Below are 12,966 nucleotides of genomic sequence, written 5' to 3'. Positions count from 1 at the left end.
TTAGTAACAACCAAAGAAATCCATGTTCGCAAAGAAAACAAATCTAATTAGTTTACAAATTAAGCTAGGCATAATAAGATGAAATGACGCAGGGAAAAGTATTGAACACATGAAGAAAGGCAGGTGTAAAAAGGCAGTGAAAGCCCAGACAGCAGCTGAAATCTCTCAGTAGTTCTTCAGCAACCCTCTGCCCTTCGTCATTGTAATATTTGCTTCTTCAGTCCAACATCTACATTATCAGATCATGAAGATAAAACCAGGGGGACATTTCAGCAAGACAATGATCAATAACACAGCCAAGGAAACTCTTAAATAGTTTCAGAGAAAGGAAACCAAACTGTAGAATGGCCCAGCCAATCACTTAAATCCTTCAATCTTCAATCCAATAGAAAACACAAAATAAAGCTCAGACTTGATTGACAAGACCCACAGAACCATCAAGATTTTTACACTCTGATGAAGTCTGTTAAAAACACACACCTGAACAATGCATGTGACTTCATTCTCTATATGACAGGCGTCTTTAAGCTGCCAGCACCAAAAAAGCCTTTTATATAAAGTATTAAATACATTTCAGTAGTTTTCAATACTTATTTACCCTACTGTAAATCTCTGTATGTTCCGTTTTCATTTTGTTTCTCTAGATCCTTCATTTCAGCTAATGAAAATCGTGTTCTTACACTAGTATATAACACATCCTCCAGATCTCCTCTCTACATGCACCAAACACTTTCATATAAACATTCCACAATACTGGAAAATAAAGTGAAATTCTTAGTGTGCTTCTTAGACTTAAACTTGTCATAGCATATTTACAGTATATGCTGCTGATTATTTGAAGTGCTTCTTTTATCCCCACTAGATAAAAGCATCTGCTAAATGAATAGATGTACAGCTGAAGTCAGAATTATTAGCCCCCCTAAATGATTTGCCCCCCTGTTTATTTTTTTCCCCGTTTTCTGTTTAACAGAGAGCAGATTTTTTCTAAACATAATAGTTTTAATAACTTGTCTCAAATAACTGATTTATTTTATCTTTGCAATAAAGACAGTAAATAATATTTTACTAGATATTTTTCAAGACACTTCTATACAGCTTAAAGTGACATTTAAAGGCTTAACTAGGTTAATTAGGTTATCTAGGCAGGTTAGGGTATTTAGGCAAGTTATTGTTATTATTAAAGAGGCTAATAATTTTGTCCTTAAAATGTTGTTTAAAAAATTAAAAACTGCTTTTATTCTAGCCAAAATAAAACAAATAAGACTGTATCCAGATGAAAAAATATTATCAGACATACTGTGAAAATTTCCTCGCTATGTTAAACATAATTTAGAAAATATAAAAAAAGAGAAAAACATTTAAAGGTGGGCTAATAATTCTGACTTAACTGTATTGTTGAAGTCAAAATTATTAGCCCCTCTGTATATTTTTTCACAATTTCTGTTTAATGGAGAGATTTTTTCAGCACATTTCTAAACATAATAGTTTTAATAACTCATTCCTAATAACTGATGTCTTTAATCTTTGCCATGATGACAGTAAATAATATTTTAGATATTTTTAAAGATACTAGTATTCTACTTAAAGTGCAATTAAAAGAGTTAACTCAGTTATTTAGCTTAACTAGGCAAGATGCGGTAATTAGGCAAATCATTGTATAATGATGGTTTTGTTCTTTTGACAAGTGAAAAAGAAATCGCTTTAGGGAGCTAATAATATTGACCTTCATTTTTTTTTTTTTTTATGTAAAACTGCTTTTGTTCTAGCCAAAATAAAACAAATAAGACTTTCTCCAGAAGAAAAAAAAATTATAGGAAATACTGTGAAAAAATTGCCTTGCTCTGTTAAATATTATTTGTAAAATATTTAAACAAAGGAATTCATAAAAGGGCTAATAATTTTGACTTCAACTGTAAGTGCATATTGTGTCATTTGTGACATAACCCTTTTTTTACCTGCATGCCGCAGATGGGGTCCTCGCAAAGGTAAACTCCTGGAGATTGGCCATCTTGCAAGCTGCCTGTGGCCACCTCAGACAACAGATCTTTCAGGTTTTCATCTTTACCCCAGACCTCCACAGCAGACACTCGGACAGAGAAACGAGCGCCTGTCTTTTCCTTGCACTCGTTGATCAGTTTGAAGAGCCAGGAGATGGCACACGGGATGATCCCTAAACTCTGCATTGAGTCGTCTTTGCCGATCATAGTGTAGGATTTGCCTGAAACGAGACCAAGATTGAAGTTGGTAAAGGATTGCATTACATACAGTTGCAATCAAAATTATTAAACCACCTTTGATTTTTTTTTCTTTTTTAAATATTTCCTAAATGATGTTTAACAGAGCAAAGAAATGTTCACAGTATGTCTGATAATATTTTTTCTTCTAGAAAAAGTCATATTCGTTTTATTTTAGGGTTTTAATTTTCTGTCAATATTATATTTCAAATCAAAATTATTAGCCCCTTTAAACAATTTTTTTTCGATTGTCTGCAAAGCAAACTATGGTTATACAATTACCCTATCCTGCCTAGTTAACCCAATTAACCTAGTTAAGCCTTTAAATGCCACGGTAAGCTGTATAGAAGTGTCTTGAAAAATATCTAGTAAAATATTATTTACTGTTATCGTGGCAAAGATAAAATAAATCAGTTATTAGAAATGAGATATTGAAACTATTATGTTTAGAAATGTGTTTTAAAAAAGCTTCTCTCCGTTAAACAGAAATTGAGGGAAAAAATAAACAGGGAGGCGAATAATTCAGGGGGTTTAATAATTCAACTATACAATTATGAATGATTGACATGACTTTTAAAATGCTACAGTAAAAAATTAATTCAAGTTTATTTGTAAAGCCTCTCTCACAATAATTATTGTTTCAAAGCAGCTTTACAAAAGGTGCACATTACTTTAATTCAATAAAAATCAGAAAACTAACAAAGTTATGGTAACTAAGAACCTTAACTAAATAACTAGTGAATCATAGCTTTTAACAGTTAAAGTTATTATACAATTCCAAATCAGAAAAGGTTGGGACTGTATGGAAAACACACACAAAAAAAATTTAAATAAATAAATAAAAAATTAGTGATTTCTAAATTTACTTTCAAGTTCAAGTTTAGTTTATTTATATAGCATCTCTTCAACTGCCACAAGGCTGCATGGGCATAATAAACAATAACAGCAATAGGCACATAATATAAGAGAGCATAAAAAAAAATGTCACATAAAAAAATTTATTAATTAAAAAAAAAAAAAACTTTGAATTATATTTCATTGCAGACAATATGAACAATATATAATGTTTTGTCCGGTCAACTTCATTTCATTTGTAAATATACACCCTTTCCTGTCATTCAGACCTGCAACAGGTTACAAAAAATGTTGAGACAGGAGCCATTTAGGGCTGGTAATCAGGTAAATTGGTTAAATAATGATGTGATTTAAAACAGGTGACTGTAATTTTGAGTTGGTACAAAAGCAGCATCCAAGAAAGGTCTAGTCCTTTAGGAGCAAAGATGTGCCAAGGATCGCCAGCTTGCCAACAAATACCTGGGAAAATTACTGAATGTTTAAAAACAATGTTCCTCAAAGAATTAAAGGAAGACATTTGGATATTTCACCTTCAACGGTGCATAACAGAATTAAAAGATTTAAGGAGTCCGGAGGAATGTTAGTACGGACAAAGGACAAGGGCGCAAGCCTAAGCTGAACAACCGTGATCTCCGATCCCTCGGGCAGCACTTCATCAAGAATCATCATTCATCTATAAACGATATCACCATACAATCACAGTACTACTTTAGCAAACCTTTGTCAACTACCACAATACACAGTTACATCCATGAATTCCAGTTAAAATTTGCCGTGCCAAAAGGAAGCCCTATGTTAACAGTGTCCAGAACTGCCATCAACTTCTCTGGGCTTGGAGGTGTCTGGGATAGACCATCACACAGTGGAAACGTGTACTGTGGTCAGATGAATCAGTATTTCTGGTAATTTTTTTGAAAAAATGGACGCCAAAGACCAAAAAAGAAAAGAAACATCCAGACTGTTAACAGCAACAAGTCCAAAAGGTATGGTCTGTCATGGTATGAGGTTGTGTCAGTGCAGTTGGCAAAGGTAATTTGGGTCGTACATCAGCATAGTTAACCTGCAGATATGTAGATAATACCTATATGTCTTTGATTGTTGGCATTATCTCTTCACAAGTCTCAGATCTCTATAAATAGGTCATGTGCTAAAATCCACTTGGCCTCAGGAGCATTACACCAATACGTGTGGTCCGTTTCACACTTTCTAAAGTGATGTTTAGCTTGCAGACCAGCACTCTGGCATAAACCAAAGTGACAGATGCCACACACACTACACCAACACATTCCCATACAATTAAACACTCATTACAGCTGGAAAATGCACAAAAATACCGTAACCGTCTTTTTAAATATAGTCTGTTCTATGCCTAATCACAAAAGTGTTTTGTCTGCCTCAGTTGGCCAGTTTTTTAATCCAGAAGAGCCTTCGTTTTGACAGTCTTCTGACATTTGCCATATGTCTCGGTGTGGTTGAGTAAGCACATACGCCGTGTGGGCAGCACTGGGCATTAAACGCAGGTTCATCCGCAGGATCAGGGCCGGAAAAATGGCCTGTTGATTGGCAGCATCCCTGGCTTCATTTCTGGACACTACCCTGCACACGGTCACATGCATAAATACCCCTGCTGTTGACATGAAAGAGACCACTAAACAAAACCATATGTCGCAGCGCGCACACACACACACACACTCAGAGAATGTTGAACTTCAAAAGACAGATTCCTCGAGTCTGGGTGTAAGAGAGTAAGAGATGATATTTGATAAAAAATAAGACAAATATGCTCACAGGCATTCAGATAACACCATCCTCAGTGCTTGATTTGTAAATGAATAATTTCCGGGAAATAAAAGTTACTGTGATCAACTGGCACCAAATAATTTCAGTTTTCCAGGAACATGATGGCATTAAACGCTGATAGCGCAAAAAAAGAACATCACATTTCTTTAATTATTTTGTGCCATATAATGTTTTAAGTCAGTCATGGATGATAAAAACATGTAGCCTCAAGCTTAAACCGTATGAACAATCACTATTCCATTCACTATTATGTGCCAAGTGGAAAAAAAAAATTAAGAGCCCACAGTTAACTCTTCCATCATGTTTTCTGTCTGGCTTGAGATTGCTTTGTTTCTGTCTCCTGCTATCCCGATCCAGGGGCGCAGTTTCATCTTCTCAGGAGCTCTTTTGATCATGCTCATTGTCAGGTTTACTCGTGATTTAAAAAAATGAAATAAGCTTCACTGCGTCATTGCCATTTTGAAAATACAAATATTATTTAAGTTGGCCACTGTGCCATTATTTATTTTTGCTGCTCACTGCGCGCGAAGCAGTCACCAACAAATGAGAGTGATTGTAAACATAACAAAGCCGCTTAACTAAAAACTTCATTGAGGGTCCACACACACACACCCACACCCACACCCACACACACACACACACACACACACACACACACACACACACACACACACACACACAGGTATTCACCACGCACAAGTTAATGAATGAGACAAGATCCGGCTCAAATTAAGCACTGACCATCCTAATAATACAATGGGAAAAAATGCTTTTCTTAGAGTTTTTGTCTTTTTTATAGTCCAAATATATTTTTTTAATCTTTAACCAAGCATTTTCTAAACAAGTAAAAATGTCTTGTTTTCAGAAATAATAAGTCAATATTAAGTTTGCAATAAGATTAATTTCCTTACCCCGTTGACAGATTATTGACTTATTTTAAGGAAGAACTCACTTAATTTTGACATTATTTCTAAAAACAAAACAAGACATTGTTAATAAAATGTCTTTAAAATTCCATTTGGACTAGAATCAAAAACTCTTTTTGGAGTGTATGCCATGAAGAGATATTTTATCATCAAATACAACTGTACAAAAATGTTGAATATAATGATTAACACTTTCAGAAATATTTAAGAAGGTGTTGTACTATTCTATTAACAAAGGGGAGATATTAGTAAAAGCATACTTGCCTAATTATGCTAGCAATGTTAATTTGTGTTAAAGTGTTGAATGCTAAAAGAAAGGCTTATTATTTCTTTCTTTCCACTTCTCTCTTTCTAAAGCCAACGACAAAACAATGTACCAGCAAATACCATGGTAAGAAATAAAACAGTGCTAATGCATTTCAGCTCAATATAGTGTTCCAACCATGCTAAAAGTAACAGTTCCGAACGCGGATTGGTTTAATAGCCAACCATTAAGAAAGCTACAATAAAAATCACGTCATCATAACAGGGCATTCAAATCTAATAAAAAAAATTTTAAAAGGGAAGTTTGCTCAAAAAATGACAATTTACTCACTATTTACTTACATTTAAGTCTGACCCGGGCATTTTATGAAGCCTGCTGGACTTCTTTGATCAGCCCGCGTGAAGTATTTAGCAGGGCCTTGCAATCTTATATTGCGAGTCAACAAAAGGGGACTTTCACATATATCATCGGGTTCAGTGCGCAAATAGTAAGGGATGCACACGCAAATGTCACGCTCATGTTTTCTAAGCACCGCGAGTTTAAAAAATTTCAGAGTGCATTTCAGTAAGTGGTCATAAACCTTTTTGAGTTACTTTATTCCGTTGAACACTGAAAATCTGTAACTATTGACATCTACAGTACAATAGAAAAAACAAATACTGTTCAGGCCAATGATTACAGGTTTTCAGCTTCCTTCAGTACATCCTGGTTGTTGCTCAACAGAGAAAGAAACTCAAACAAGTTGGACATGGTCCGCAACATTACTCAGGTAGGCTGTGGCGTTAACACGATGCTCAATTGGTACTAATGGGCCCAAAGTGTGCCAAGAAAATATCCGCCACACCATTACACTGCCAGCCTGAAACGTTGATACAAGGCAGCATGGATCCATACTTTTATGTTGTTGAGGTCAAATTCTGACCCATCAGACCAGGCAACGTTTTTTCAATCTTCTATTGTCCAATTTTGATGAGCCTGTTCGAATTGTAGCCTCAGTTTCCTGCTCTTAGCTGACAGGAGTTGCACCCGCTGTGGTCTTCTGCTGCTGTAGCCCATCTGTTTCAAGCTTGGACGTGTTGTGCATTCAGAGATACTCTTCTGCATACCTCAGTTGAAACAAGTGGTTATTTGAGTTACAGTTGTATTTCTATCAGCTCAAACCTGGCCATTCTCCTCAAGTATCAACAAGGCAATTGTGTGACACAGAACTGCCACTCACTGGATATTTTCTCTTTTTCAGACAATTTTCTGTAAACCTTACAGAAGGGTGTGCGTGAAAATCCCAGGAGATCAGCAGTTTCTGAAATACTCAGACCAGCCCTTTTGGCACCAACAACCATGCCACATTCAAAATCACTTAAATCACCTTTCTTCCCCATTCTGATGCTCCGTTTGAACTGGGGCAGATCCTCTTGACCATGTCTACATGCCTAAATGCATTGAGCTGCTGATGTGATGGGCTGATTATAAATTTGCATTAACAAGCCGTTGGACAGCTGTACCTAATAAAGTGGCCGCTTGGTGTATGTTCTGACTGTAACGCATCAATCCTGCTCTGCTGAAAACAGTTTTTCGCATCAATTAAAATCGCTGGGCTTTTACTTCCAGTGGGGAAATAAGATGGATGCTCAGTAGCAGATGAACAGAGCAGTCAGTAATTCAATCAGACTGGATGGAGAGTGGCATGATGGGAAGGCAGAGCTTATGAGATTCAATTACTAAAGCATCGCTCTTAAAAATTTTTACACACACAAATCCATTATAGGCTTCGACTTGTCCTTCAATTTTATGGATTCTGACTTATCGCAATAAAGCATAAATAAGCCTCCAGGCTGATCAAGCAGTTTCACGACCGGAGATAAAGCTTCAGCGCTGTGAAAGTATTTTATTATTCGCCATACGGCCTGTGCATCCTAGTGTACAGGATCTAGAGGTCAGAGGGAATTATGCATGATCAAAAACAAACACAAATCTGTCCGTTCAAGCCTGATACATCTGAAAAAGATTTAATCTTAGGTATTCGTGTGCTAAAGCGGGGTCAGGCTCATTTCAGAAATGGTGATTCTTCTGTTTCTGGTTTTATATAGCAATGTTTAAAAGCCAAATGTCCAAGGCGATTACTTTCAAAGCACTAACGTGCCAGTGTTTGGGTTATTACGGCTAGTTAATTAGATTTGGGCGGCTGACCAATGAAGATACCGTAGAATGCTTTTCCAATGATGTATGAGCCGGTTTTTGGTTTTCAAGTAAAGGTTAATGGAAACGAGGCATCTGAGGAATTGCACGCTGTCTTCAAATCACTGACCAGCAACCACAGTGGCATTTTCCCATTGTTTTCCCAAGCATACAATGTACAATGATGGTTAAATAGGGTGAGATCATCTTGTTGTCTGATGTGCATGCTATAAGACTAGTCATGAGGCTAATTTATAAGATGTGAATAGATTTAGTCTGAGGATGAGTTATTTACTGACATGAAAAACACATGAGAGGTGAAGATGGAAACATTACAGTATTAAGGCTCTGACGTTCATTACAAAGGCATGAGAAATGTCTGGCTGAGAAGGCACTTATAAGATATGAGAAAGGGTCAATGGAGGCTCTTTGTGATATTAGAGGGGCTCTGAAATCACAGCGGTGTTCCTGTTGACGCATGGATCATTGCTTTGGAAACTGGTGCATTTTTTTCTTCGCTTGGATTGTTTAGACTACGGATGAGTCGATACCCTTTTCCCGATTCAAATTCCAGGGCTCAGGGTATTGTCTGACATTGAGTCCTGATCAAATAACAGAATGTGTACACTCAAAAAAAATGCTGTCTTGCATAAAAGTTTTCTCAAGAGTTTAAATAAATGAAGAAAAAAGGTACCCCTTTTTTATGGTTTAAGTCCTATCTTGCAGAATGTACTGAGTTTGTCCAAAATAAGGATTTTATGTCAAGATCGCAGATTGTCACTACTGGTGTCCCACAAGGCTCCGTACTGGGTCCACTCCTGTTTATTATACATTTACTCCCTTGATAATACAACATACAATTTCACTGCTAAGTTGATAATACTCAACTCTACTTGTCCACTATACCTTTTAGTTCTTTTCCTCCTTCCGCTTTGACTAGGTCTTTGAACTATTTAAAATTAGGCAGGCTTTCGTTTGACTATCTTTTACCTTGTTATGTTATACTACCGATGAGTTTGTACCTGCAACTCCTCTCATGTATTATAAATTTTCAAAAGTTTTATTTATTTGTTCTGGTATGTTTGTTGACGCTTGTTGTAGGGTGACCTTGAGTAATTCATTAATAAACAAAATGAATTATTATTATTATTATTATTATTATTATTTTTATAGACAAGTGAAACTAGTGTTTATTGTTAAAAATATTTTTTTCAGAAATAATAAGTTAAGATTTATGTGAGTTTTTCCTTAAAACAAGGTAAGTTATCTGGCAGTGGAGTAAGCAAAATAGTATTTTTTTTTTCAATCTTAAAAAATGGTGTGTCTGTGTGTGTTTATTTCCATTAGTGGTGCACATTATATTGAAAAATTATTGTTACTGCAATAATAGTATAAGCAATATCCATATCACAGAGATGTGCAATAAGTTAAATACATATTTTGGGTGGCAAGCATAGGTTGTTTATCAAAATCTGACCAATTAGATGCGCCAATTTACAATCTCTTTGTTCCAATCTTTGTGTGAACCTAGATCTGTAAATAAATATTAATGCTTGGACACATGACAACAGCCAATAACAATCAGAATTTCTGCTGAGGTTTTCGGTCATTTACGGTGTTTTAATGTCTACTTTGTGATACTGGAAATTTGATATTGTGATATGTGATTTTTCTGTGATAAATTTTGCTATACAAATACAGATTCACAAGATTTATTTGAATAGCACTATTTTACGGTTTTCTAGTGGGTCTACCATTATTCAGGTACAGAAATTGAACAATCACAATGCAAAAAATGCTTTTCTTACTTTGATTTGTCTCATTTCTAGTCCAAATATCTAAAAAAAAAATCGATCAAGTAAAAATATTGCTTTGTTTTCAACTTGAGAAGCAAAAAGTCAAAATTAAGAGTTTCTCTCTAAAACAAGCTAAATTATCTGCAAGTGGGGTAAGTAAAATAATCTTGTTTTTGCTTTCAAATGTAAATATTTGGACTAGAAACAAGACAAAAATTTTAAGTAAGAAAAATGGAGTCAACTATAATTCAGACTTAACATGCAATGTGACTGCTGACTATCAAAGCTGAAACAATATATTGTGCAACCCTAGTCTAAATTTTTATTTTTATTATTTAATTAGCTCAGAACAATATCTATTACCTGTTTATTTTAGTATGATCATTACAGAAATAAATTATTTGGGTGACACTTGAAAATAATGGTCCGTTATTTAATGTATTTACTAACATGAACTAACTATTAGTAATACAATGAATTTATGTATTTATTCATGTTAGTTAATAAATGCTTTGCAAGACTATTCACAGTTAATGTAAGTAAATTCATTAACTAATGGACCATTATCCTAAAGTGCTTCTATGATCATTGCTGATAAAATAGAATTTTTTTTAATTAGTTATATTGTTAGAAATATCGTTTTCACAACACCCAACAACAATATCTCATATTTTTCCAGAATCGTGCAGCCCTAACGTCCAGAGCCTCTCTCTCTCTTACCTAGTTTGGAGTGTCCAAAGCAAAACACACAGCCGTCTGCTCCATTGACCACAGACTGGATGACCTCAGCCACAGTTCCTGCACAAACCTCTGCCTGCCAGCAAACAGAGAACAGACAGTCAAATTCAATCACTGCAAAAAAATAAGTGAAACTGGATGACTTAACGCTGCAGCTTTATCTCTTAATAAGTACATAAGTCATCAGTGCTCTAAGACAACCCAGCAACTACAGTATATGCTGTGTTGACCAGTAGCACCTTGTTTTTACAACAGAAAGAATGCAAATTTGTCATCTAAGGCTGTTTTTAATCACACAACCTGGGGAAATGTTCAAAACCAAGAAACCCTTAACCGAGGAGTTTGTCTAATCAAAATGACAACAACCACATTAAAATGAGATTAAATGTATGCATTGCTTTTGAGAAATGGCACTTATATTTTCATTTATTATCGCCTCCAAACAGTAAATGGTATTTATTTTTCTAATAGCTTTGAGACTAAGCAGTTTTACTGTGTGATTTGATCCGACTGAACAATCATTAGATCCAAATGTAAGTAACATGGTTTATTTAAAAAGTGTTACATTTTCAACTTATATAATCTACAATATATGGCAATTTACAGGCAAAAGTTCAATTTTGGCTTGTTTTTATACATGCATAAAATATATTCAAAGAAATGTAAGTTTTTAAGATTTGTATCTTTAATAAAGAGGCTTTTATTGAATAAAAAAGTTTGGATAAATAAATATCTACATACTATATGAACAAATGTTAAATTTGAATCCTAGATAAAGAAAGTTTATCCTTTTTAACTCATATCTCTTCTTAATATTTGATTTACGTCCCTCTTCAATGATTTTTTTCTGTTTATTGATGAGAGGGTGGGATCAATGTGTCACTCACACTAGATCCATCAATAGCAAACTTTGATGGATCCACCAATCAATGACCAAATCCAATTTCTGGATAAAATCTCACCTTATTTTCTATTCTTGTTTGAGAAAATAAACTGTACATCACAATTGAGAAGAAAAAAACTATAGTAACTCTTTCATTTAGGCTGACGTATTTATACAAGTTCCATGCACTGACTATAGTAATTCCAATACATTGTGCATAATTAAGTAACTAACCCTAAACCTAACCCACATTCTAGTCCCAACCATATAGTAAATACAAGTAATTAATTAATATTACTCAGTACTTAAATGAACACAGTGTAACTATGTCACCTTAAAATAAAGTGTAACCAAAAACCATTTGAACCAGAGGTCAGGAACCTTTTTTCAGCAAAGAGCCATTTCTGATTTTTTTTAGGCAAATGCATTTATTTAAAGAGCCACAAGATTTAAATCTATATGAAGTGTTTGTAGCATAATTTAATGGGTACGATAAAATGTCAAAACACCGGAACATGACGTTAAGCAGTTATACCTAAAAAAGCATCAAATTTCTCAACAGTCTTTATTTTGGGCAATATAATATTATTGGTCAACTATGTCCCGATCAGGTTTTTTTGCCCTCAATTTGAATCATTTGATTTTGAGTATCTGCCGATACCAAAACCTGATCGGATACTTCCATAATACATAAAAAAATAATAAAGAAGAGCAAAGAAACTGATCCAGGATGTTCCTTGTTTTTGATGTTATTTACCTTATTTTAACATTCACCAACTCTGTTAAAAAAAAGAGCAATTCTGTGAGGTAGCTTGAACAATTAACTAATAAAAAACATCCATTCTTCACTTTTAGACTTTAGTGCAACACTAAACGCAAAAAAAATCTAACATAATGAAAAATAACATCTCAACTTAAAATACCCAGCAGGCAATCTCAGGTTTACATATCTCAGTTTGCTATGGCAATGTTGTCATCATCAATTTTATAATACATCCAGACTGCAGACATACTCGCGACTTCCACTTCAAGCTGCTTCCGTGTTCTACTTTGCCAGCATTTAACCAATTGCGTCTCTGCATCAAAGAGATCTCATGACGCACACATTATATATATATATATATATATATATATATATATATATATATATATATATATATATATATATATATATATATATAAGCACCAATGTTTATTTTTTCCCCCAATTTCTGTTTAAAGCTTAAGGAGGCTAATAATTTTGACCTTAAAATGGTGTTTAAAAATTGTAAAACTGCTTTTATTCTAGCCGAAA

At 34.5% G+C, this 12,966-nt stretch overlaps 1 protein-coding gene across 3 annotated transcripts in view; it reads right to left on the bottom strand.

Annotated features, from left to right (window-relative positions):
* The window catches only part of kif26ba (kinesin family member 26Ba), a 211,604-nt gene that overhangs the window by 23,792 nt on the left and 174,846 nt on the right, over positions 1-12,966 (bottom strand). For all 3 annotated transcript variants that reach the window (XM_692940.11, XM_068214531.2, XM_073928195.1), the window contains 2 exons: positions 10,772-10,865; positions 1,956-2,218 (listed from right to left, as the gene is read on the bottom strand). In XM_692940.11, the coding sequence (XP_698032.6) occupies positions 1,956-2,218; positions 10,772-10,865 (357 nt within the window). The remainder of the gene's footprint in view (positions 1-1,955; positions 2,219-10,771; positions 10,866-12,966) is intronic.

The sequence above is a fragment of the Danio rerio genome, chromosome 17 (assembly GCF_049306965.1).
Source record: "Danio rerio strain Tuebingen ecotype United States chromosome 17, GRCz12tu, whole genome shotgun sequence".
Lineage (NCBI taxonomy): Eukaryota > Metazoa > Chordata > Actinopteri > Cypriniformes > Danionidae > Danio > Danio rerio.
This window is presented reverse-complemented; position numbering and strand designations above follow the sequence as displayed.